Genomic DNA, 26,768 nt, shown 5'->3' on the forward strand with positions numbered 1-26,768 from the left:
AGAGTCTCAATTCGTTAATATTCCGCCAACTAGATGGCGCAACTGAATGGAAGGAGGCAAAGCACTTTTTTGATAAATAATGTATTTAGATTTTCACTGTTTTTACTCTGAGATTACATATAACAGATCAAAAAATTGTAGAGAACCACAATAAAAGTTATAAAAAAACTTAAATAAGTACCTGTAGAATCTAAATAGACAAATAAAAAGGAGGCTTGTCAGTTGTTAGTTATAATTTTTGATTAAACTTACACAAACAGATTGAAAACGACTTGAAAACTGTTTGTAACGTTCAGTTAAACATCTAATAGAACAAAAATGTAAATGTAACCATTATCTATTCTCATTTAATGAAAACCCATGAAGGATTTGGTCAATGCTAAATTATAGGTTATCCTTTCTGTATACATATAATCCTTTTTGGCAATGCTGCATTCGGACTTCGCGACATCTACCCACAAGTTCTAAAAATAAATGTGGCCGACGCTTAACTTCGTTAATGTAATGAAAACGAGATGGCATAGGTATTCTGAATTTTTGAATATGGGACGTGCACAACTCAATTAAAAAAACGGCGTACGAAGAACGGTAAATAATAATAAAAAGCACATTATCAAAAAACAGCTATATTTAAGTACCTATTTTAATACAAAATCTAACTAGCAGATACGCGACCAAAAACAGCACCGTGACGAGGCCAAAGATGGTCAAATACTGTCCCACGGACACTTCTTGGTTCATTTGGTGGCAATGCGACCCAAGTCCGCCCTAAAAAACTCGAAGATTATAAACCGAACCAGAAAAAATAGGAGAAAAAAAACTTTTAATTACCCAACCGCCGTTAGCTTGAATCCAGTAAGCAATCCTCTCTTCGAATAGTTCCGTCATATCTTCCAGGATAAGGTGCAGTTGTTCTGGCTGACCTTGCCGAACGCAGTCTACCGCCAAACCACCAGCTATGCAATAAATTGCAACGATCTATCAAAGAAAATCGATTTATTTTTTTTCTCAAGCGTTGTTTATCAACTAACTTTTCCCCATGTCGGTTCTGATCGTAAAATGTGATGTCCCAATGCCAGCAATAACCCCACGTTACCCTCGGTTGGGCCCGGACCCGTATGACGATGAATTTTGCTATAAAGCTTGGGGTGCATCCTTTCGAGCTCTGTGCAAGCACACGACATACCTAAAAAAACTCTACCTAGATAAATTGCCTTATGACTAACTAAATGATTAAATGAATGAATAAAAATTTATTGATTTTTTATTGTTGTTTTCCACTTATTTGAGAATTTTATAGTCATGAAATATTTTATCAAACGGTTGCTTTTATTTTTCTTACGTTACATAATATATCAAAAACATTAATATTTCTCAAAGAGCATTTTTTGAATTCTCATGAGCTAACCTAATTTATAAAATGCTTTTCAAACTTAAAAAGAAATGTTCTTAACCTTTCCATCGATCTTATTGAAATTTGAAATTACTTAATACTTAGATTACTTAAGTAAAGGGTTAACATTTGGTCTATGGGGTTGAGTTAGCTCCAATTAGAGTACAATTAATTCTAATGAACATCCTAATATTTTTGATAAACAAATTTCTATCATTTTCTTTTTTCTGCTTTTGTATATTTAGCAAATTTATTTCAGCTACTTTTATGTGCATTCTTTTGCCTCAAGTTTAGTTACATAAAAATCCTGTATATAACTACACTTATTCACTATAACAATACAATCGCGCAATATTACACGGAAAGATGTCCCTAACGATGTTGCTGCACCCATCTAGAGTCCCCACCACACTTCTAACCCTCGTCAGTCCTAGCTTCCTGTTGAACAACCCTGCTCGTTTCAGTCTTGTTCTCACGTAAAGGGTGCACATAGCTCGTCCCACAGCTACGATTTCTTGGGGAGGATTGCCTGAAATATTAAATTTGTAACATAATAATCAAATGGCATTCACAAATGTTCTGAAACAGTTTCGGTTAAGTGTAAAGAAGCCAACAGGATGATTGGCGAAACGTTAGCAAGTTCAATTCATCAACAACCGAGGCAGAACCAGAAGATTTGTGAATAGTATTACTGTAAGATTAAGTAAGATTCTTTGAAAAATTATTAATCAAATGTTACGCAACAAGTGCTCGCTGCGCTCGTGTCAAATAAACTCGTGAGTCAGAAAGTTTACCGTACATTTTCGCAAAAAAACAATACATTCACTGTCATGACATGACAGAATTGACAAACATCCGATTGCTCCCAAATCCGTGCGGTAAAATCCCGGAAATGTCCGAAGTGGCTCGGATCCGTGGGAAACGAAATTGACATGGTAAAGTGACGCGTCCCGCACGCTAGATCGGTGTATTATTATATGAGATTCATGACGACTGAACAATGTGTAAAAATTGTGCAAGCCTATTATGAAAATGGTCGATCAAGAAAAAATGCATTTCGGGCTCTACATGAATTTTTCGGCGCGCAAGATCGACCTTCTAAGAGGACAATTTGGAATGTGATTCAAAAATTTGAGCAAACTGGATCTGTAACTAACCTCAAAGTCCCTCAACGTGCTCGTGCAGGTCGGACAGATCAAAATATTGCCATTGCTTACGAAAGTGTAGCCGAAGATCCAAACACATCGATTCCTCATGGATCGCAGCAAGTGGGCGTTACGTATTCAACCACACAGCGAATTTTAACAAAAGACTTGCATCTACACCCATATAAAGTCCAAATAACTCAGGGGTTGAAACCTCGAGATCATCAATAGCGCCGCGTGTTTACAGAATGGATACGAGAACAAGGGGTTCATTTTTCAACGAAAATCATCTTTAGCGATGAGGAACATTTTCACGTTGGTGGCTTCGTAAACAAACACAATGCTCGTATTTGGGGATTAGAAAATCCAAGAGAGATTATTCAAAAAGCAATGCATCTTCAGAAAGTGACGGTTTGGTGCGCATTTTGGTGCGGAGGAATAATGGGCCCTTTTTTTTTGGAGGATAATGCGGAGAACGCTGTTACGGTTAATGGTGTTCGCTATCGAAACATGATATCTGATTTTTTCTGGAAGCAGTTGGAAGGTATGGGCATTGAAGATTTGTGGTTCCAACAGGATGCAGCCACTTGTCATACATCCAGAGAAACGATGCAATTGCTGCGGGGCAAGTTTCCTGGTCGGATTATCTCACGTAACGGCAATATCAATTGGCCGCCGCGATCATGTGATCTTACTCCCCTAGATTTTTTTTTTGGGGTATCTAAAAAGCAGAGTGTAACCAAACAAAACAGGAGATAAGACGCGAAATAGCCGGCATAGAACCTGAATTTTGTCAAAAAGTGATAGTAAATTTCAATAAACGAATTACCATGCCACATGAGTCGCGGAGGTCATTTGAATGACATCATTTAAAATTTTTCTTTTTATCTGATAAAAAGTTAATTTTTTAAGGATTGGGCGTGTATCTCATAGGAAACTATACACCAATTTTAAAAATGTAAACCATGCCTTTCAAAATACATTAGTTTAATTTAAGATAACTGTTGCTTGGTTCAAATATCCTCAAAAAGGTCCCACTAAAAAGACTTTTTCTTTTTGTTCAAAAGCTGGAAGGGGGCAGGGTCTGTCTTCGAAGCACTGTATATAGTTTATGTCACATATAAATAACCAAAACTAAATTTTGTTTGACATTGAAATGATTTAACAATGATTGCGATGTACAGCGATATGATTTATGCACTGACCACTAATGCCTGTCCTCCATCCTATAGTGGTGGATAATTTCCTGGTGACCACGTCCCCTACGTTACTGAACCTTCTTCGAAAAGCTGCGTGCTCCGTCACCGGCGGGCTCAGCCCGCCTCCCGGAGGCAGCGAGATCGGAATACTGAATTTACGGCGCACGCGGTTCGACGTCACTAGGCTAGGCGTCCGCAGCTTGAGTTCTTTGGCACCCACAGCGGTAGGTTCCATACCAAACCATCGAGCCGGACTAAATAAAGAAAACCACAGATCGTTGTGAGTACTACGAAAAACAAAAAAAATTCTCTACTTCAAAAATATTATTAGTATCGTATAAAAAGATTATTCTTAAAACCAATTAAAACTGTTTGTTTGTTTGTCAATTCTACATACGTTCAAGGACGGCCACTAAATAACATTATTTTTATGTAGGTAAAACATATGTAATATTGCCATAACATATACAGGGTGTTTAAATAATGATAACTCCGATATCTCAGAAAGTATGAATCACTTCATATTTCTAACCAAAAGAAACTTTGCCATAATAAAATCTTAAAAAAAAAGTATTTTGCAGAAGTCGCTTCTCACAATCTTGGGTTAGAGGAGTCAACTGTTTTGCGTCCTGGTCAATGCATGATGTAATTTTCGTAAAATAGAGTTTTTTTATGCATTCTCCCTGTGTAAATGTATTTTTTTTGCCAGAAACAGCGATTTCCAACTAAATTTTTTCATATATCCAAATTATTGCCAAAACCGGCGATTTACAATCCAATTTTTTCGAGTAGATAGACAAATGATAGACGAAAACCGTGGATATAAAAATTGTAGCTTTAGCTGCGGCCTGCGATACTGTTGAAAACAAATTGCCCTATTTTTTAAGACTTTCCATTTACGACTACTAATTTAACCCCGAAAAAGACAATTTTCCGAGAATCTTTTACCCATACATAAAACACCAGAAATAAAAGTTACTGTTTATTGGTTCAAGGCTTTTTTCTCTTAAGAGCTGACAGTTTTTCAGAAACAATATTTTTCTGAAACCCTAAATAATCCAAAAAAAATATCCAAAACTTTGTAAAAATGCTTGTCGATGTCCGATTGTCACATTTTGTACGTGTTTGTACTCCCTGTATGATATATGAAAATTTTAAATGCAAGACTGCTATACGGCCTAAATAGACATGGGTAAGAAACCGACAACTGAACTACGGTGTTTCAGTTATGGCCAAAGTGAATAATCCACACACCCTATATATTGTTGATACATCAGGGGCAGAGAAGTTTTCAAGTCCCAAATCGCACATCTTCTGGTTGAAGAATTTTTTGGGTAGAACAAACGGTTTTTGAGATAGAATGTTTTCCTCTCACTTCTGCGGTTGTGATTTTTGAATTTTGGAAAATGCTACCCAAGTTTTTACTTAGATTCTTACATGACCCAGGGGTTAATCTGACAAGTTAATAATAATTTAAAGCATTTTCTTTTGACGGATTTACCTGTGTTTTCACGGGTAACATTCTATCACCAATAAATACTTGCCGAGATGCGACCGAACGGCATAATTAATTATTTTACTTATACTGGCGCGAAACAATTTCCGCGTCTTCTGTTATAAGGCATGTCCAAAACGCCATTAATTTAATACCCTATTAACCCGTATATGTAGTTCGTCAGCTAATAAAAACAATCAGGCCAAACTGTAAATTTCGCCTCATTGCAAACTCGATATCGCCAGCGACGAGAGAACAATTAACAACCAAATGATTAATTTGCCACTCGACAACATAATCTTCCCGAAATTCAATCTGCTTACGAGGGATTTCGATAAGTACAACGTAATGTGCCAAATCCGGATCTTTAATCGCAGCTTTAACTAACTTTTAATGGAACTAAAAAACAGTAAAAAACAGTTTTTATAAAACGGTGCATATAACAAGCAATTTCATTTCAAACATTTATATTCATTTATTCTGATCTTTATAATGCGTATAATACAAAAAAAATATTATGTAAAGATAAAGAAAAAAGATTAAATTAATATTATTCCAGTGTATAAATTCCTATCTAAATGAAAATTATTTTTGTTTAATTAAACTAATGAGTTATCAAGAATCTTTTTTGGTAAGTTGAATATATTTTTTAGTACAGTTCATATATTAACCATATATTAAGGAGATTATTCCACGAAGGATATAGTAGGCTACATAAGGATATATAACCTTGTTTTTAAATTTTTATTTAATATTGCAAATTGTATCTAGGCGGCTGTGACCGCAATAAAAACTATTTACCAAATTGATTTTCATGATCCAAAATCAATGGCTAATACAGATCTCGGTTTTTCCTTCATGTGAGCTTATTTTTTAATTTTGGTTTCAAAATGTTGAAGAAAAAGTATTGGTTGTCTATGTTCCCAATAGGGCCCTATTTGAAAAAACTTGGTCATGCTAAAAAATTATTTGCGTTGTATTTACAACTTTTCTCATCACATTTATTGTGGTCATATTCGCGTAGATACCATATATTAATATTGGAGTTTTTAAAGAATAAAGATTCCGAAAAAAATTGTATTCTGCGTAGATTAATCTCTTGAATAAAAAAATGCAAAAAATATGTGCAAAGTGGTTTCCGCTTGAACGGGAAGTACATAAGAAATTTGTCAAATTTACATGCAGTATTGTACTCTGTTGAGGCATACTCACACCTATAAACTCAACAATGACAGTTTGACTGAAATTAATATTATTCCGTTCCACCCACTGTGGAGAAATTCAGAAGTAACAAAATTTTAAAAATGCCTCAAAAACGATTTCTTCAGTGACCCGATAAGACAGTAAATTAATATCACACTTCAAACGTAGTTACAAACTGCTTAGCTGTTTATGTTATTCTCAGCTAAATTATGCCAGGATCTACAAGTATACTGGAAGACAAATCTAAGGAAGAAAGTAATAGACTGTCAAATGATGACATGTCAAGGATTAAGATGTGGTTCCGAGACATTTAATTTAGTAAAAACTTGGACAATTTTAACCATGGAGCGCTACTCTCTTGAACAATGGATTTTAGTTACGAAAATTTATTATCAAAATTTTTAAAAATTTATTGCACCACTTCGTAAAATTCTAGTAGTTTTTTCTCGTTATCATCAATCAACCAATCAATGAGGAAACCCATTTTCCATTAGGCGGTTATGTAAACAAACAAAATTGGCGGATATGGGACAAAATTCACAAACAGTGCTCATAAAACCATTATATCCAAGAAAGATCTGCGGTTTGTAGTCAGGCGGCATCATCGACTCCTTTTTTTTTTAAATGATCAAGGAAAGGTCGTTACCGTGAATTCTCCCCGCAACCAAACCATAATAAGCGATTTTTTGCTGCCCCAATTGACTAATATTGAAAGCTGTTCCAAAATGTGGCTCAAAATTTTGAGAAAAGAACGGACATTTGACCGACATTATATTCCATACAGGTTGCCCAAATAGTGTGTGAAACTTCCACAGGCTACTGCAATACTTTTTACAAAACTTCTGGTTTCCTCCTGCGTCGGTTTTTGTTTGATTCGAACTAGCTGACATTTCGCCAATCATCCTGTTGGCTTCTTCAGAGTTTGACTGAAACTGGCTCACATTTTATTCTGTACATGATTTTATATTGTTTGGGGCGGGAGGGGGGCGAAGCTAAATGAGGGGCATAAACACAGTCTCAGATGACTGATTCCCATATTGATGACAGGTAGAGACCTACTTTTTACAAAACTTCTGGATTCCTCCTGCGTCGGTTTTTGCTTTGACGGACATCTTCGGTCCGTCAAAGACAAAATTCCATTTGAGATGTCAGGAGTTTACAGTATTCCATGCATATGCGGCAAATAATACATTGGCGAGACCGGACGAAAAATATCAACTAGGCTCAAAGAACACGAAAGAGCCTTACGACTAACACAAATAATCTCATCAGCTGTTGCCGAGCACACTCATAAAACCGGACATAAAATTTTATTCGATAAAACTAAAATCCTTGCATGTAATCAGTTTTTCTACCAATGAAAAATCCGAGAGTCTATAGAAATCTATAAACAACCTAACAATCTTAACCGACACTCTATACCTGTCACCAATATGGGAATCAGTCATCCGAGACGGTGTTTATGTCCTTCATTTAGCTGCGCCCCCCGCAAACAATATAGGTACAGAGTAAAATGTGAGTCAGTTTCAGTCAAGCTCTGAAGAAGTCAACAGGATGATTGACGAAACATTACCTAGTTTGACTCAACAAAAACAAAAACATACGCAGGAGGAGGAGGGGGAGGAGAAATTAGAAAAAAAAGTTATAAGAAACAATTTGAAATTATATTCAAATATACAGGGTTATACATAATATACTGACTGTTCGGATTTATGGCCATCTTTGCCCTATGTTTAATGCGCTATATTTTTGACGCCGTTTTCGACTGCTGTAATTTGATTTGGCCAACAATTTTTTGTAAATTTCATCCTATCTATCCTATAAATTTTATCCCATACTTGTCTTGAAGTTAATTCAAATCGTCGAGTCAAAAGAAAAATATTAATTTTCGTGAAAGAATCCATAACACTAAATATAATCCATAACAACCCTACATTGGATGATTGAGTATAAGGGGAATTATTTGCTAATGTCATAATATATAAGTTGGTTTTCCACATATTTGAAAATAATTTTAAATTGTTTCTTTTGTATTTAACATTTGCTCTAAAACAAATAATAAACTTTGACACGCTGTTTGGACACCCTGTATGTTTGTATTAAAATTAAATTAACGAATATATTTTACAATTTACAATCAGTCGCCATATTTAATACATTTGTGAGAGGGAAGTTTTTAATTTCGTTAATTTCGTCAACTTTCCGAAGTTGCTCTTCACAACTATACCTACTTGTAGACCAGCCACGGTAAAGGAAAACGCTACCGAAAATTTCTTCGAGGATTTACACGATATGTCACTACTACACGATTTGGGCCGTACGACAACAGGTTTTCGGTCACGATTTCCGTATTATTAAAAGCTTATAAATAAAAGCGCAGCAGATCGAAAAATAAACAATGGTCAGAATGTGCCTTACGCTGTGCGGTCTACTATTTTTCCTCTCGCCCGCATTTAGTGCTTCGTATCCGACAAACGACATCGGGTACTTCTACCCTCAACCCTTTCCGCCCATTTCTATCGACGTACCATCTCCACCCCCCGCGATATACCTGCCACCAGTGTTCGCGGATGAAACTCCGCCATCCTCCACGTATTCGCCGCCATTTTTATACCCGCCTTTAACGCCTTCTGAAGACGATAGCGTAGTGGTACCCGCTATTCCTCCCGGTACCGGATACCTGCCTTCCAGACCTCAGATTAAAGTGCTCAATATGTCCTGCGCGACCGACATTAATTTCAAGTGCACTTTCCAAATGGAAAGCTCTGTGATTCCCGTAATCGAACAAGGAGCGGATGATTGCTTAACTTCGATGTCGACGTCAACGTTTCGGATCGATTTAAACGATTCGAATCGTATGGCGCGTTGCGGAGTCAGGAGGTGTAACAGCTACAATCAGAAGCGGGATAATATGTGCGTGGTCGCTAGGGTACCGACGGTAAAAGGAATTAGACTTCCGGAAGACACCGTCGTTACTCTTCAGTGTGTGCCACAGGATAAGGTGGTTAGCACTACCAGGCACATCAAATTGGGCAACAAGAATATCCGGTGAGTAGGTTTGAAGAATTGGGATGTCTTTCAATAGTTCAGTGGCTTGCAGTATATGACTATTTTATAAGATAATTAAACGAAACTAAAATCTAGTACGGATGTTCATAACATAAATAACCGTCGACAGTATTTGTTAAGTACAAAAAAGAGTTATTTAAAAAGTGTTGTTCCTACCATCAAACGAAGAGTAAATTTATGACGAGTAGTAGTGGGCATTTATTTGAATGAATGTTTACTGATGTTCATGACAAAACATCTTTGTCTTCCTTTTTTAGTTTTTTTTTGCTTTTTTGTATATTTTTAATTCCTGGGTCTCTTTTTTTGATTAATTAATTAAGCTTAGTAGGCTTCAACTGTTGAATTCCCTCAGAAGGAAGCCGCTTAAGAGACCAATATTCTCTCTCCACATCGTTATATTTGGAGTAATATATTTTTTTTGAGGGCGATAACTAGGTGACATTCATTTTAATTTGTATCAATGGTATTGATGTGGACAAAATATATTTTACATGACAGTGTTTTGTAGAGATAAAAATTCGTAGCAAATTCTATGCCTTGACATTTTTCTTACACAACCGTTTTGCATTAATTAGTAGTCCTATAGAGGTCTTAAAAATCGCACTCTTAATTATACGCGAACATAAAAATGGCATCCTGTATATCAAGTGGAAATGTATAATCAAAACCTGTTTCCGTTTCCTTAGTTTGAATTAGTTCCGTTGGTGTTTTTTTCTATCGCTTAATTGTTAAAATTAACTTTTGTTCGCCTGTAACTAAATTTACATTTGCGAAATGCAACCCAAAATACTCAGAGATGTAACGTTGGCTGCTTATACTGTCAATTTAATTGTATGTAATTGCATAGAAATGCTTTTGTATAGTGCAGCTCTTACTTCAGCATGGATATCGTGGGTTTATCGATACTACATAAAACAAATAGATTTTATTTAAAATATTATTATTAAAAGCATCATTAAGCTTATTGTTTCGATTCTTATCTGAGATATTTTTTATATATTATATAGTAATAAAAATCAAATAGGTAATAACATTAATTGAAAATCATAAGAAATAAGCCTAATTCTGAGTTTGGCTGAATATATCCGTCATTGTAAATTCGAAACGACCGAATAAATCGCATTTTCGCAGATCGAACGACAGAGGGCGTTCCAGCAACAACGGAATAGTCGCCAACGGAGGCTCAAACGCAAATTTAAACACCAGAATTAATATTTTTCGAAGACGCAGCTCGAGTGACATTTTCGATCAACCCCTTGAATCCAACAGCGTCATCCAACTGGGTGAGGAGCTGCTTTTAAGGGCTGCCATAGACGACGACATCGCAGGCTGGAAAAATAGTTTCGTGGGGCCGGTAGTCGTCAGTGGACTGTCATCGAAAAAAACGGCGGTTTTGGTAAACCAAAACGGGTGCGTGAATCCCGCCATGAAGAACGTTTGTCCTCAACAACCCAAGCAAGTGACGCCACTGGAGACGGAGGTTCGATTTAGAGCGTTCTTATTCGAGGACACTCCCAGAGGCGATGAAATGGTACTGTCTACCAGGGTGAGGGGTTGCTTACAATCCCGCGATTGTTTAAGGGTGAGGCTTGGTTAGTTACATAATGGACGGAAAGGTGAACGGTTGGTTTAAGTCAACAAAATGATAGCCATTAAACCAATATAATATTGTAATCAGCTCGAATGGTATATCAAATAAAATGTAAATTAACAACAAAAAATACAAAAAGGATTTTTTTAAATTGGTGGAAACCTAAATTCTGATGTTAAAATATATATGAATTTATAACTTTAAGTGTTCTGAATTTTATATAAGGCTAAATTGACAACGGAACATAATTAACAAAAAACGACGGCTTTTATATTCCGGTAGACTAATAAAAAGTTTATCTGGCGTTTTACGGGTTGTACTCAAACACGATGGCACGATTTGTAATATTGTTTTTGTGTTGCTTCCATTATTAACACGTAAAGCACACTAAGCACAAATACAAAATGTAAATTAACAACAAAAAATACAAAAAGGATTTTTTTAAATTGGTGGAAACCTAAATTCTGATGGTAAAATATATATGAATTTATAACTTTAAGTGTTCTGAATTTTATATAAGGCTAAATTGACAACGGAACATAATTAACAAAAAACGACGGCTTTTATATTCCGGTAGACTAATAAAAAGTTTATCTGGCGTTTTACGGGTTGTACTCAAACACGATGGCACGATTTGTAATATTGTTTTTGTGTTGCTTCCATTATTAACATGTAAAGCACACTAAGCACAAATACAAAATGTAAATTAACAACAAAAAATACAAAAAGGATTTTTTTAAATTGGTGGAAACCTAAATTCTGATGGTAAAATATATATGAATTTATAACTTTAAGTGTTCTGAATTTTATATAAGGCTAAATTGACAACGGAACATAATTAACAAAAAACGACGGCTTTTATATTCCGGTAGACTAATAAAAAGTTTATCTGGCGTTTTACGGGTTGTACTCAAACACGATGGCACGATTTGTAATATTGTTTTTGTGTTGCTTCCATTATTAACACGTAAAGCACACTAAGCACAAATACAAACCGGCGTAGATTAAATACAAACACACCTTTACACGAGCCAAAAATAAAAGTAAATAATGTAATTTTCTGTCTATAATCTGAGAATAACACCATAACATGTCGACGTATCGATCGAAAAAGAGCGGTTTGACGTCACGATCATTCCCGAGCGTTTAGTGTTGTTTAAAAGGAATAACCGGGTGCCACAATTTGTATTATTTATTGCAACATTAATATTGGCTTTTGAGTCTTGATATTTGGCAAGCGTCATTTCTATACATAAACAAATGTATTAAAGAAATAAAAAAATGGTCAAGTTCCCTATTATATAGCTATTAGAATTGATATTTTCGAACAGAAGAGAATGGTTTACCACGCATGCCTCTAAATTTGACCCACTAACCTGCACCTGACGCCATTTTATTTATAAACAGCGATATTCACACATTTAATCCATTTTTATTGAATAAATTTAGTGGAGAAAATACTGTTAGCCATGTTGGTTGTTGAATGCTTCAAGCTCATTGGTATTATCAAGATTGACAGGGCCTCTATATCTCTAGTAGCTATATGACTTCACTATAGCGCTTAATAATACGATTTTAGTAACATAAGTGCAGTATTTTTTTTGTCGTTGTCATTGAACCGCCTAATTTCAGGCCGAGACTTGCTCTACCGAAAATCCTGGAATAACGAGGTTCAGAAGAAACGCTCCCGGAAAATTCGGCAAGGAAAATAAGAGCAGCCCACTGAACTGGGACGTCGAGAATGTATATTTTCGCGTGGTTCCGTACGAGAATCCCAAGGGTACGCTTCAGCCCCATATCAGTACGAAAGAATACTTAGACTTGGTTTTGCTTGGCGTCATATTGTTGGTTCTGTTAGTCGTTTTATTATACCAAATATCCAGTAAATATAAAATGTAAACAAAAAACAAATTGTTATTATAATATTATTAATTAGTGTTACTAAGGAAACTAAATATACAATTAAATACTTTTTTTTTAAATATAAACCAAAAGCTGTCTCAAAGAACCACTAAATTCGAATTATGGAGGTGGTCGATACTATTTATAGACAGTACCCAGACCTTGCGATATGACCCCATTCGGCTATGCCGTTAAATGCGTGGTCATACTCAGTCATCATACACTAGGTGGGCTACGAAATTTAGGAATATGGCGAGGTTATCGTCCTCGTCGTCACGATCACTTCAATTAATTTGTAGTCGATTGGCGATTTTTTTATTTAATTATTACACTCACGTAGTCCGATTGAGACTTCATTAACATTCGTTTTGGCATTTGACCGCCAAATATGGCGCACGAAAAAAAAGGCCAATCGAAATTTAATTTTAGAATTTCCTTTATTGAAATATCGAACCCGTAAAACTTCATCCTTAGATTATTTGCTGCTTTTTCGTAATAAAAATAGCTCGATCTCTAATGTTGTCTGACAACTTATTAACTAATGTCAATAAAACGAAAGATATTAACTAAATAAAAATTTCAGAGAGTATAATTATTAATGAAATGTCTAAGCGCTTCGTAAATTTTCTCCAAATGAATTGACGTAAAGACGCTTTTTATAGCAACGGTTTAAGGAGAGTTAGAAGTAAAGGATGCACTTCCATTTTATACTCGCGCGTATGCGAAGGCGAGAATGTAAAATCGAATAAATATTTAAACAGTAAAAGAGTATACGCCATTTGACACAGTAATGGTACCTACTGTTTATGGAGGAATATAAATTAAGTGTCCCTCTGCGTAATAAAAAAATATTTTCGACCTTATGTTAGTTTTCTAATAAGAAGAATTCTAGAATGTTTGCTGAGATTGGTGTTCATTATTTTGACTAACGCGTTTAATTTGATGATCTTGAAATTGATCTTAATTGCATGTATATATTAACTATAAACCAACCAATACTAATCGAAAACGCGCATTGTAATATCTTCTTTTTTTTTAATTTAGAACTGAATAAGATGACGTTTGGTAATGTAAAATTTGTAATTACAATCATGCCTTCCTAGAAACATTGGTACTGTAATTAACTACTTGCGTAAACGGTTGAATAAACTAGGGAAATACCTATAAGCACTTTGTTTTGGCTATAATTAAGAATAATAATAAAATGTAATAATCATTAAACCGATTTAATAAAGATGTGTTGTTTGAATTTTAGCCTACTTTTTAATGGCGATTCCACAAAATGAATTGGTACTAGCAGGCCCTTTTTGTCACTTCTTTCTTTTTTGGAGATACGCTGAGTTAAAAGTTGAAAGTTGCACCCCTCCGCAAACCATGCCACTGTATTTTGAGAAAAAAATCGAAGTAAATATTTTTTTCTGTTATTTAAAACATAATATCTTTTTAAATAAAACCTGAATGTATATTTAGGTAAGCAAAAATTTAAAAAAGTAACTTTCGTTGTATAAGGTAGGTAAATAAATTATATAAAATTTAGATAGATTTGATTTTGATAGGTAAATTTTATAAAGGTTAGCAAAATTGATTTTTTCATTTTCTTTCAAATTTTATGACACTGCGTGCCTCCCGTAACCTCACAAAAAAGCCTACTGAGTACTGAAGAATTATAAAGGACAGACTCTTATTTCCCTTATATCCCTACAATGGAAGGGTGGATTGTGGGCGGATCAGTTTGAAAAGCTAGATCGACACTGCCACATAAATCAGTGCAGCTATATGGTATGGACCATACATATAGGGTGCGTCAACACTCGGCTGAAGATTTGTCTTGAAAAAAAGAGAAAAAAAGTTGATCTAAACGTCCGGAAATGTTCAGTTTCAATATTCAAAAAATCACTTGTGCGAAAAATTGATCGTCGTAGGCTACATGGCTGCAATAAAGCTAATGGTGGTCATTTTGATAATTATCGTAAGTGTTATTTTTTTAGAACCAAGTCTCTCTCATTTTCGGGCCTACATTTATATGATTTTTTGTTCATTTTTATTTGGATGGCAAATCTCCAGTCGAGCGTTGGTGTATGTTTTGTGAAACACCCTGTATTCCTATGCTGATAATATAGATAATATGGGCATCTTTGAAGTTTTCAAAAGAATGTTGATAAAGGCATTTTTTCATAGGTTTTATGCGAAATTAATGCAACTTAGCAAAAAATTTTATTACTCCCTTATAATACTGGGGAGACTATAATAAACACCTAAAAGTCTGACGTATAGAGTTAAAGAGGTTTGGGGTTAAGTTTTTATCACCGGTTTATTAAAACGCATTCTAATTAATTGCTATTGTCTACGTACTATGTAAGTAATTAAATGTGACACCGTGAACGACAAGTGTAAGGTGCAAGGTGATCGCAATAATCGTATCATGTGTCGATATAAAACATAATACTCACGCAAAAATAACAAAAGTTTGTTTTACATCTATGCGAAGCGCATGAAATTAGTAAAAAATACAGAGCGAAAAAAATTTTTTCATTGCCTCATTTATAAGTGTATCCTCATATAAAATCGTCGCACCTCGACAGTGATTTAGGGTTTTCACACAAAATGAGATATTCTGAGTAGTTTTGCCAAACATCTAATATTTGTCAAGTCTCTATAATTTACTATAATATGTGCCATTAAACTTATCAACAAGAGGAGAGGAAATTTGTCATCCAAACAAAAGAAAAAAAGCGTTCTAAATATTAAAATGAAGGCCTTTTAAAAAACGTTAAATATTTTCTGCCCCATTTTGTTGAAATTTTTCATTTATAATGAGTTTATAATGGTAAAAGTGTAATTTTGCATACATTATATCAAAATACAGTGCCGTCCCGGGGTGTATCTTAACGATTAGGATTGTTGAAAAGATATTCTGACGCCACTGACTTTTTTACCATTTTCGTTATTTACTTCGAACGACCCACTTGTGTTGCAACCGAGCGTTGACGCATGTTTTTTTAAACTCCTTGTATATTTAGATTAGGTAGCCTTTGCGCAACACATTGATAAAGTTCTTCGCTCTGCTCCGCTCGTGCCAATTCAATCTCGTGACTAAAGTGGCATTTATAAATCTTGTCACATAAAAAGATTATTTTTCGGGTAACTAAAGCATCTACATCTATTGCAAATTACATGATCTGAGTTTGTTTTCTTAATATATAATAACCCCTCTTCGAGTTATTGTATAAATAAATAAATATATAAATTTAATTGTACCAATGAAGTACTTTCTTGTAGATATCGAAAATTGTTAATAACATAATGTGTTTATTAGTTGGAAATAAAAAATAAATCAGAATTTAGTAGTCGCAAAAATTTAAAAAATGTATATTTTTCCTTTAAGAATAAAAAACATTTATTAATAACATATTATTAGGTTTCTTAAGTTTTGAAGTCGAAAAAGATTTTTTAAGAAGTTATTAGCTACTTTATTTTACACAAATATTTAAAGAAAATAATTTTTGATCGCTAAATAATAATATGTAAATAACTTCAGTAATACTTATATCGGTAAATGAAGTAGTCAAACAACGAGCCGTCTATACCTATTGTAAAATTTGCCTCACTTTTCTATCACTGCCTCAGACTCACTATTTTTACATTTTGTACCTTAAGTTTAAAACCGACAATATTTGCACTTTTTTTGGCATTGTTGGTTGATTTTTCCATCTTTCAAGTTCGGATGGTAAGATTTTCTACATAGTTAACGTTAATTTAAACCACATGCGCAAATTAATTACGGTTTTACACCGCATTTACTCCGGAAAATAAAATAGCATGATTTAATATGCGTGAATAAAACGTGTGAAAACCCCTACCTAGCTTAATAATCGATTCGAATGTTTACACTTTTTATCGTTCGCTATATCGCATATTATAATCTCACATCTCGCCGCGGCCGACAAACTTTAACTGAGCAACATTATTACTTTTTGCGCTATATCTACAACAACCGTTTATTGCTGTTAGCGGATGATCGAACAATGCAAACTGAGCAGCCGGGTTCTTGAAAATTGACTTTAATAAAAACCAATGCGCTTGCCGTCAGTAATTATATTGTTTACATCATCAATCATTCCTTTGAGCTTAAGTTTCCTTTGATCAAATAAAAAATGGCCAATCAATATCTAACCGCAAAACATCAGGCAAATTTTTTTCGAAATTGTTACCATGACTAAAAAAGCTGGCAGGCAATCTTAGGAAGAGATTATGTATTTTTTTCACTCATTATAGAAGAAAATATCGTGACATATATCACAACATCATAATACATTTCGAAAACTAAGCAAAGTATGTAATGCCTTTTTTTTAATTTGCACCATTATTCGCATTAATTATTTGCAATTTTCTTTAAATTCACATTTCTTTGTGCTATATCATGCAAGATCCGAAGAAATTTGTCTGCATCATTTTGATTCATATGGGGTTAAAAACTCCGGAACAAACTAATGTGTTAATAATAATGAAAATACATAGCTTATAAGGCATAAATTAAAAAGAAAATTATCTAAAGGTATCCTAGTCCGTTGCGAAGTAGATTAGTCTTCAAAATTCGGCAACTCCCTTGAACTTTATTATTAATATTTTCCTAAAAATTTAAAAATGCGTTGATGTCATAGGTCTCGTGTGTGTAATAAGTGATAAGACTTTTATTCGTTTAACGGGGCTGAGCAATTAAAAATATCACCGGAAACTTCATGTGAATAAAGGCACCTTATAATATGGTACAAATTGTCTTACGTGTTTCAGGGTCACTAAATAATTAAAAAAGTTATATTAGAGTAAGAAAATTTGATATTAGTTTAGGAAAGTGAATCACAAAACATCAATTAATAGAATAGAAAAGAAGGGACATATGTAATAAGTAAGGACTTTAAGCATGTTAACATGGCTCTGAGCCAATATAAAGGTGGCCGGAAACTTCATCTGAATAAAGTCAATCGCTTTTTACTGAACACAGACATAACATATTTTTTCTACTCCCATCTGTAAAATAGTTAATTACCCACCGATCTAGCGTGCGGGAAGCGTCACATTACCACGTCAGTTTCCTTTCCCATGAATCCGAGCCACTTCAGATATTTCCGGGATTTTACCGCACGGATTTGGGAGCAATCGGATGTTTTCGGAGATATTTCCCACGCTTTGAATTTTATAGTATGCAACAAGTTCAGTAAACTTTTTAACTCACTCGTTTATTAAACACTCGCTCCGCTCGTGTCAAATAAACTCGTGAGTCAAATGCTGTTTACCGCACTTGTTGCATAATATACTATTATTTACAATAGGTAACCACCGGGTGGTACGAATTTTAATGGAGAAATTATAACAGCGTATTCAGCAGATAAAAATAGTTCATATAAACTTATGTCCTAAAATGCTTTTGGAGGTACAGGGTGTTGAAGTATTGAAAAAAAAAAAACGTTTTTTCTTATTAAAAAGAAATTTTAGATTTTGCGTTCAAACTTACTAGGGATTATTGACAATTAAAAACAAATTTATACCATAGATAAACATGATTTTGTTTCATCATTGGCGTTTGTGAGACCGTTTTAATTAATTTAAATAATACAAAAAAAGTGGTACGTCAATTAGGTGCACGTATGCAACTAATCTTTGTTTAGAATTGATCAGGGCATTTAGATAATAGAATTGCGATAAAGTATTGGCATACCATTAATTTTATTATTTAAATTCATTAAAACTGAAATAATTTTATCTGTGCTATAAATTTGTTTTTAAGTTTGAGGGCAAAATCTACGATTTTTTTTAGAGGAAAAACATGTTTTTCTATATTTCAACACTCTTTTACTTATTTTTATCTGCTCAATACGCTGTTGAAGTTTCTCCAGTATGTGGACCACCCTCTATATTGTATCAACGAAAGATGCGATGCTTGAAATTTAGTAGAAAATTTGCAGTAAAGAATTATGTTCTGTGTAGTAGCCAACCAGGTTATAGATAAAAGATAGAATAGCTCCCAGATGGTGTGTGGAGGTAGCCAATAACTTGTTATTGATTTGTTCCGTCCTGTTACCATAGAATATAAAATTGTAAGTTGTGAGCAAATTACACATATCAATTAGTGCATGTCGGTAATGGGAGAGTGATCGTAACGATTTTGATCATCATATAATGTAAAAGGCAGGGAGAAGAAGCAATTTCGTATTGAAAAACAACAAACATGGAGGCAGCAAACTTATGTGATTCAATTTTCTGTAGGCTTTGTTGCGAAGAAAATGAAAATGGTATCAATTTATTTACATCTGACGAAGAAAAAGGAGATTTAACTAGCTTGATAAACAGATATCTGCCAATAAAGGTTGATTTTTTCTAACAAGCAGTATTGCGCTTGACTTTCTCAGTTTGTCTGGGAAATTTAAAATTAAAATATTCCTTTGATATTTTTGTAGATAGAAAATGACGATCGCTACCCGAAATCGATATGTCCTGGATGTCATATTCAATTGGAAGCCACAAAGTCATTTTTGGATCTTGTTATAGAAGGGCAGTCAAAACTAAGGAATTTGCTGAGAAACCAAGAACTCCTTAACCGTGAAGAATATAAGAGGTTGCAGCTGGAAAAGGTCCTCCACACACACAATCCAAATGCTACTGTGGAAACTTATACAATTCAAACAGATAGCAATGGCGAAAAATATATTATACAAAGTATGCCCTGTGTTGCTGTTTTTATAGATAAATGTTGTATGAATACCCTAATAAATTTAATTACAGTCTCCAACAAATTCCAAAGTGACTTTTAAATTAACCGAGTCTTGTTATCAGTTTACAGTGAAGGTCCGTTGTTCCCTGCTGACCATGAGCTGTCGCTAAAAGCTGAAGGTCTAGATAAACCAAGACGTAAAAGAGGACGACCACCAAAAGCTCAAAAAGTTGTTCCTAAGGAGGATACAGTAAATAAAGAAATCCTTAAAAAAGATGATGGTGTGGATGATTCTGATGGTAGAAGAAGGAGGAAAATAAAAACTCCTTTCAGATATGATGGAGTTGTGCAAGTAAATATATCCATCCCTTTTTTGTTTGATAGTAACATTTTAATTCAACTTTAAGGGGGAAGAGCTGGACAATATTTTAAAAAAAGAAGGAGTAATAGATGAGGATGATATATCAGAGGAATCAAGTGGTGCAACACAAAAATCTGAAGGTGTTATTATTGGGCGGGAGGTTTTAAAAAATGGTGATGGGCTAGGAAAACCAATATTTCGCAATAAGAAACTTAACTCTAAAGGTAACCATATGCCTATTGGAATATTACTTTGCAGTTTCACGTAATTTATAGGATCAAGGAGGAAGTTTAAATGCAATATTTGCAAGAAGGAGTTCTTACACTATGGAAGATATGAATTGCATAGGAAGAACCACAAAATTAAATATGTGTGTAAAAACACTGAATGTAATTTTGAAAGTAACAGGAAAGAGGCTTTAGTTCAGCACCAAAGTGAAACAGGGCATAGTGATATGTCCATTATGGAAGAAGCTAAGTCAGCGGTATGTGGCTGAGAAAGGTTATGATAGGGTAGGATAACTAGATCTGCTTTTATGGTCCAAACCAAATGTAATATTATAATAATAATAGCTCTTTATTTCCAACATGCCCGAGCCCATTTAAACGAAATTTAAACAAGTAACTCAAGCTCAATAAGCAAATCTTACAAAACAAAATCATATGTATAGAATGCTTAAAGTACAAGTATAAGGGGGAAAATTAAAAGTAATATTAACAAAAACTAAAACTAATATAGAGCAGTTTGCATAATGGTAAGAATGATTTTTTTTTTATATTTAAACAGGATAAATTGTTTATATTATTGAACTCGGAAAAGTTGTTTAAAAAAAAAAAAGAATTAACATTGAAAATATATCATTTTTGTGATGTTGAAATTTCGTACCAGCAAATAAGTTTATTTATTTAACATATATTTTGTACTGTATGTATAAAAATAGTAGTCATTTATATTAAGATGTCAGATAAGGTAGTGCAGAATTCTCAATCTTTAGGGAGGTTTGGTTATTCTTCCGGACGATGCTGCCAATGCACCTCAACCTACAGAATCTAACGTCGAAAGCCCCATTAAGTGCGACAAATGTAACAAAACCTTTAGCTGCAAACAAAACTACCAGGTGCATTTAAAGGCGATCCACAACCGGGTAAAGACCTTTCAGTGTACTTACTGCAACAGAGCGTTCTGTTACGCCAACAGTTTAAAAATACACACGCTCAGGCACGAGAATTCCAACAGCTCTGGCAAATTTAAACACGAGTATAGTTGCGACAAGTGCGAGAAGTTCTTCCACCACCCGAGTAGCTTGTTTTACCACAAAGAGACGGTGCATAGCAAACATTTGTAAGTGAATATACCTATTATACAGGGTTATTCATGGTGAGTGTCCTATAAGACGAGAATGACTTACCGTAAAAAATTTTTTATGTAACATGTACTATCTTGAACATTTCAACAATAGATATTCAAAAAGAAACTACGAAAAAAATTATTTAAAAACGTTTTTGAAGGTTTTTATACAAATTTTATGATTTAAAAAGATGAAGGTAGCCGAGGTAGATATACAAATGAAAGCAAATTTATTTACAAGCAATTATTTATACGGACTTTTTTGTTGTTGTTTGTGTTCTATTGCAATAATAGCAAGACTACAAAGTCGTATTTGTTGTATGATTGTGGTATTTAATTTTTTTTTTTTTAGTTTAGTTTTTTTCTTTTTTCGGTAGTAACTGTTATTGGAAGTGTTAAAAGGATCCGGATGGCTATTTTTAAATTGGAAGCAATTTCTAGTTCCTCTGCATCCACAAGCAGTTGATCAAATTGACATTCTTCTAAATTATGAAAAAAAAAATGTCCAAATTCTTCAAAGCCTCAATGACAGAAGGAATATCATAAACTTCTGTTTGCATAAGTTTACTCACATGGTTGACATGGTTTAAAATATTAAAAAAAATAATATAACATAAAAATTTGAACTATTTAATTTGCGTAAGTAAACCAGATGCTTGAATCAATATGTGCATCATAAATTTTACCCATTTGGTATCTCACAGGCTTTATGTCGTGTGTGCGTATTTATCTATATGTCGACGGAAAAAATATAAGTCTTTTATACATTATTAAAGAAGTTGGCAGCTTCTAAACAGGACTTGGCAAGATTGCTCTTCTTAGGGACTAGACTAATAAAAAACTAATATTTTGTTTTAAGTTAAGCCTGTGTAATAAGACTACGAAAAAATAGTCTTTTTTATCGGATTCGAACCAAACAAAATATCGATTCGGCATCAGGGTGGATGATGTGAAGTCATTAAAATAACACCCTGCATAGAAGTCTTATCTATGGTGACAAAGAGATACTTTTGAAACCAACATCAAAAAATGTTTGAGTGGGATGTTCGATGTGCGCGTGCGCGAGTCATTTCAAAACGACGCCTAACATGACTGCTTTAAAAAATTCTCAGAAAAAACAACAAAGTGTAGGTTAACGCATGAAATTTCGGTGAATGTATATCATTGCCTGTGTGTGGGTGTCAATTTTATATTTGCTGCCTTTGTATTATCTAATAGCTTCATGGATATATTCATGGCAAGATTCCATTTTTCAGGTTCATGTGCAGCAAGTGCGACAAAACTTTCAGACATCGGCAACTGTTGCACAAGCATCAACTCGTGCATACGGACGAGCGCCCGTTTCAATGTACCGAGTGTCCGTTGGCTTTCAAAACCAAACCGAACCTTTTCAACCACCAATCTGTCCATACCGGGATGAAGAAATACGTTTGCCCGCAGTGCGGTCAATTTTTCGCCCACAAGACGTCGCTGTCGTTGCATCAGAGGTGGCACGACGGCGACAAACCCTACGAATGCGAGGTGTGCCATAAATCGTTCTCTCAAAAAGGGAATTTAAAGGAGCACAGGCGGATCCACACGGGCGAGAAACCGTATTGCTGCGACTATTGCGGTCGCAGCTTCACCACTTCCTCCCAGTATAAGTTGCACAAGAAGAGACACACCGGGGATAAACCGTTTCGATGCACTCACTGTTCGAGAACGTTCTTGCATAAAGACACGTGGAACTTGCACCTGCGCCGCCACCTGAACATAAGGCCGTTCAAGTGCAAGCAGTGTCCGAGAAATTTTGCCGAGGCTTGGGCATTGAAGCGTCACGAGAGGCTTCATCTCGCCGAAAAACCTTTCAAATGCACGCAGTGCGGGAAGAGCTTTGGCGACTCCTCCAACCTCACGAAGCACAAGAAGTTGCACGCGAACGGGGTGAAGATCCGCATCGCGGCGAAACCATTGCTGCCGGACGCGCCCCCATCGGGTGAACTTGAAAGTTCGGAGGTTCGTATGTGGAAATTGATCGGGATACCATTTTGGAAACGATTTCAAAGTTACTTTTATTTTTGTTATTTCTGAAAAAAAAAACGCAAAAACACTATAGGCGAATTTAAAAGAGTAACTTGATGCATCTGAATACAACTATTCAAATGACGAGCAAGGCACGGTCAAAATTTTCCGAGATTATTTGCTTTATTTGTTGCAGCTAACTGGAATTGAAGGCTATTAAAATATTGTATATTTTCAATAATCTACAGATATCCTGATTAAAAGATTAACAGAGTTTTTTTGCCTATAAACATATAGCTACGTGAAGGAATAATCGATGTGCGCAGTAACGCAGTGCGCGCTTTCAGCCAATAAGATTTACCAACAACCAACATGGCCGCTGACAGTTTAGTAATTTTCAGTTGAAATTTAGCATTTTTACAAAAGTATTTTCTGAAAATTTGCCCAGATCCAGTTAAGTGTTTAGGGAAAACGAGTTAAGTTTATTAAAGTAGGTGTTTAGAAAGAAAATGACGCGGAGTGTTGGCTAGTTTGTGCATTTTAGGAGCACGCGCGGACCACTATATTAAGTGATAGCTATGTACCCATAAATACTATAGTAGATATTGGCGTGACATCGGTAGCTTGAATGAAATTGCTACTTTAGCGAAGTATTCACTGATATAAAAGCACTTTCTCTTTAGTCGTCAGTGACATCATAAGTCCATTGTTACAGTTTATTCTATTTCTATCGCGGTTTACCTTCCAAATTGGTTTATAATGTAGCATGCACAAATATGCCAATACAGCAATATGGCATAAATCATTAATTTCATAGTTTATTATGTGCAGTGAATATTCTTGAAAGATTCGTAGAAGTTCAAATGAACTACTTTGATGTACAAATTAACTTCATAATAAACTTGAATTAATTAATTGAATTTATTGTGCCAGGAGAGACAATAAAAGTAGGTTCTTCTAAATTTCTGTGTCCAACTTTTTCTGTTGTTTTTTCTATATTTTTTGTATATAATTTGATATAAACCAGTCCAAACATATATTTAATTAGCAAATCAACGGCTGCTAGATAAGATTTGTGGTTGTTAGTATTGTTATATATTTTCTGTTTTATAGGGGGCAGCGCAAGCTCTAGAAATCAGACAAATTCTAGATGACCAGGGAAACGCTATTAATTTCGCCACAGCTGACGGACATCCGATACCCATTGTTTCGTCAAACAATAAAATACAGGGTCTAATGCCTGATGGGACGTTAGTGGATATCGATTTTTTGAGCCAGAACAAGGACACGGAAGAACAAGTAAGAAACAACTTGATGACCCAATTATTATCAACACAACTGTTATTTTCCAGGTCGGTTTGAATTCAGACACAAACTTGATTAACACGGATATCCAATTCCTCTCGGAAAATTCGAATGTCAATGAAGGAAGGTTAAATCAAAATGGCCCCTTCTTGAGTGAAGATGGCAAAGTATGTTTCATAACGTCTTTTAACGAGAACGCGTTCTTGTTGACGTGATTGTTGCCAGCCTTATTGTTGTAGTGTATTAGCAAAATATTAGAGTGTGTTTAAAAAAAAAAAGTTGGTAATAAAACAAAAACATTTTTTATTGCTAAGATTTATTTTAATCAAAATAATATTTTAAATGGTAAAACATAAAAGTAACAGAAAAATAAAATTTTACACAAAAATACAGAAAATTTTTATATTCGGACAATCACAAAAATTTTTAATTTACATGGTGAAGTTTTGAGTATAATCGTATTCGATAGTAGGAATAACCGACTGCATAAACTTTAGAAATATAATCAAATACATGTGCACTCCTAATTCTCCGCCCCCTTCAGTGACAGTTTCAATTATGCTCTTCATTACCTCTGCGTGCCTTAATCAAAAAGAAATATCAAGTTCAAAAATAGCAGAATAAAAAAATTCCAAAAATTTATTTAATCATTAATTTAAACCATTTAAAAAAATTTCATTTATCAATTATTCAAATACCTGCAAGGATGGACAGATGCCATCTTGGGCACACTCAGATGTGGGTGGGATTCCATTGTAACTGTCTTCATTGCATAATCTTTGCTGATATCCTGATAAAACTCATCTACTGTTAAGGGTTCATGTTTCTGTAACAAAAAGAGGTGTGAACTACTTCTGTACTGTTATTATTATTGCAAACCTCATTATAGCCCGTAATCCACAATCTGGGAGTTTGATAATACTTGTCATATGTTATATGCAAATCATATGTTCTAGTGTGCAGAATCTGATCACCTTCCTCAGTTTTGTTCCTGTTTTCGACAGGCTTTATAACCTTTGCTATCTACAATGTCCAAAAAACGTTTTTGGGAATTTTTTCTTTCAGTAAAAATAGAAACAAACTATATAAATGTGATGAAATAAACCACAAAATATATCAAGTAAGTAATCAATTAACATTGAAAAATAAATTATAACAACCTGATCATCATCCAACATTCCACTTTCTTCAAACTCCTCCATATCTGCAGCTTCCTCGTCATCATCTTCATCTTCACATTCTTCAGTCTGATTTTTCAATGCAGCTTCCTCCATGCTTTCCTCTCTCTCCAATGTCATTTCTGAGACTTTGTCCTCCACATTTCCCAGTTCCTTATCATAATGGTGAGTATCTACCCAGCCATTATCAGCATCGTCTGATTCTATTATTCTCTCCAACTCTTCAGAGTACTCCATCTGTTCGCATCGTCTGGTACATGGCACATTACGGGTGATTAAAAACTGTTTGTCCTTTGGTAGATATGACTTTGCTTTAGATTCATCTCCGGATGCCCACTGCCAGGTAGGACAGTGATGCACTAAATGATCTCCAGCAGCAACAAACTCTTCAGGAGTAAGAACTCCAGTTTCTTTAAATTTTGACTCCTAAAAAGTGTCAAATTATTAAAAGTTTAGAATATTTGTGGCCATGTGTGGCACCTTTAAAACCGGCGTTAAACATTCTCCCACGGCCAACGCAGTGCTTTTCACGCTATTTATCACGTTTTGCATCGCTCTTCGCCGATAATTTTTAATTAAATGCGGATTTCCTCAAAAAATCTCAACTGATTTTTCATAATTGTGGAAAGAGATTTTTATCTGACGGAAATTTTTATTTTTTCTTGTGATTTATTCAAATATCAGACAAAAACATAAGAGATTATCATATACCAAGTAGATAAAACATTTTCATTCGCTGAAATCACAAATCAAATGTAATTCCATAGATAAGGGATTGGTAGGTTGGCAAATTCCTAATTTTGTAAAGCATTGAAAAACGAATAAATGTCAAACGGACACGTCATCGATCCTATAACTTACGTTTTATGG

The 26,768-nt window shown here is 34.6% G+C and overlaps 4 protein-coding genes across 7 annotated transcripts; 2 read left to right on the plus strand and 2 right to left on the minus strand.

Annotated features, from left to right (window-relative positions):
- Positions 1-627: 627 nt before the first annotated feature.
- On the minus strand, positions 628-17,015 carry LOC132697190 (bcl-2-related ovarian killer protein-like). Its single transcript, XM_060662495.1, has 6 exons — positions 16,858-17,015; positions 3,744-3,991; positions 1,752-1,922; positions 1,032-1,186; positions 832-978; positions 628-768 (listed from the first exon to the last, which is right to left on the minus strand). Exons 2-6 carry the CDS (start codon positions 3,970-3,972, stop codon positions 631-633), a joined length of 840 nt encoding a protein of 279 aa, XP_060518478.1. The 5' UTR covers positions 3,973-3,991; positions 16,858-17,015; the 3' UTR covers positions 628-630.
- On the plus strand, positions 8,067-13,635 carry LOC132696584 (uncharacterized). Of its 2 annotated transcripts, none has more exons than XM_060661491.1 (3): positions 8,067-9,483; positions 10,636-11,086; positions 12,728-13,635. In XM_060661491.1, the coding sequence occupies exons 1-3, from the start codon at positions 8,834-8,836 to the stop codon at positions 12,992-12,994; spliced, it is 1,368 nt and encodes a 455-aa protein (XP_060517474.1). In that variant the 5' UTR covers positions 8,067-8,833; the 3' UTR covers positions 12,995-13,635. The 2 variants fall into 2 exon arrangements, with proteins under 2 accessions (XP_060517474.1, XP_060517475.1); XM_060661492.1 differs by having other exon boundaries at positions 10,636-11,050.
- A 2,161-nt stretch (positions 17,016-19,176) lies between the features above and the next one.
- Positions 19,177-25,073, plus strand: LOC132696855 (zinc finger protein 431-like). 2 transcript variants are annotated; one of them, XM_060661940.1, is made up of 9 exons: positions 19,177-19,287; positions 19,453-19,711; positions 19,829-20,058; positions 20,114-20,291; positions 20,343-20,551; positions 21,062-21,408; positions 22,671-23,409; positions 24,529-24,714; positions 24,768-25,073. In XM_060661940.1, the coding sequence occupies exons 1-9, from the start codon at positions 19,279-19,281 to the stop codon at positions 24,933-24,935; spliced, it is 2,325 nt and encodes a 774-aa protein (XP_060517923.1). In that variant the 5' UTR covers positions 19,177-19,278; the 3' UTR covers positions 24,936-25,073. The 2 variants fall into 2 exon arrangements, with proteins under 2 accessions (XP_060517923.1, XP_060517921.1); XM_060661938.1 differs by having other exon boundaries at positions 19,193-19,361.
- LOC132696856 (ubiquitin-like-conjugating enzyme ATG3) lies at positions 25,020-26,647 on the minus strand. Of its 2 annotated transcripts, XM_060661941.1 has the most exons (5): positions 26,379-26,647; positions 25,881-26,324; positions 25,600-25,743; positions 25,419-25,546; positions 25,020-25,302 (listed from the first exon to the last, which is right to left on the minus strand). In XM_060661941.1, the coding sequence occupies exons 1-5, from the start codon at positions 26,448-26,450 to the stop codon at positions 25,152-25,154; spliced, it is 939 nt and encodes a 312-aa protein (XP_060517924.1). In that variant the 5' UTR covers positions 26,451-26,647; the 3' UTR covers positions 25,020-25,151. The 2 variants fall into 2 exon arrangements, with proteins under 2 accessions (XP_060517924.1, XP_060517925.1); XM_060661942.1 differs by lacking the exon at positions 25,600-25,743.
- Between the last annotated feature and the right edge of the window lie 121 nt (positions 26,648-26,768).

Source organism: Cylas formicarius, unplaced genomic scaffold (assembly GCF_029955315.1).
Source record: "Cylas formicarius isolate icCylForm1 unplaced genomic scaffold, icCylForm1.1 PGA_scaffold_1__22_contigs__length_36826433, whole genome shotgun sequence".
Classification (NCBI taxonomy): domain Eukaryota; kingdom Metazoa; phylum Arthropoda; class Insecta; order Coleoptera; family Brentidae; genus Cylas; species Cylas formicarius.

Bases quoted from the DNA above. Each gene is read 5' to 3' on its own strand.
- LOC132697190 (XM_060662495.1), bottom strand. From the start codon at position 3,972: ATGGAACCTACCGCTGTGGGTGCCAAAGAACTCAAGCTGCGGACGCCT. The intron at 1,187-1,751 runs GTAATATTGCGC...GAGTTTTTTTAG, and splicing joins CGTTAGGGACATCTTTCCGT to GTATGTCGTGTGCTTGCACA. The intron at 979-1,031 runs GTTAGTTGATAA...TTTCTTTGATAG, and splicing joins CAGAACCGACATGGGGAAAA to ATCGTTGCAATTTATTGCAT.
- LOC132696584 (XM_060661491.1), top strand. From the start codon at position 8,834: ATGGTCAGAATGTGCCTTACGCTGTGCGGTCTACTATTTTTCCTCTCG. The intron at 9,484-10,635 runs GTGAGTAGGTTT...GCATTTTCGCAG, and splicing joins TTGGGCAACAAGAATATCCG to ATCGAACGACAGAGGGCGTT. The intron at 11,087-12,727 runs GTGAGGCTTGGT...GCCTAATTTCAG, and splicing joins AATCCCGCGATTGTTTAAGG to GCCGAGACTTGCTCTACCGA.
- LOC132696855 (XM_060661938.1), top strand. From the start codon at position 19,224: ATGGAGGCAGCAAACTTATGTGATTCAATTTTCTGTAGGCTTTGTTGC. The intron at 20,292-20,342 runs GTAACCATATGC...CGTAATTTATAG, and splicing joins TAAGAAACTTAACTCTAAAG to GATCAAGGAGGAAGTTTAAA. The intron at 21,409-22,670 runs GTAAGTGAATAT...TCCATTTTTCAG, and splicing joins ACGGTGCATAGCAAACATTT to GTTCATGTGCAGCAAGTGCG.
- LOC132696856 (XM_060661941.1), bottom strand. From the start codon at position 26,450: ATGCAAAACGTGATAAATAGCGTGAAAAGCACTGCGTTGGCCGTGGGA. The intron at 25,744-25,880 runs GTTGTTATAATT...TGGACATTGTAG, and splicing joins GAATGTTGGATGATGATCAG to ATAGCAAAGGTTATAAAGCC. The intron at 25,547-25,599 runs GTTTGCAATAAT...TTTTTGTTACAG, and splicing joins GGATTACGGGCTATAATGAG to AAACATGAACCCTTAACAGT.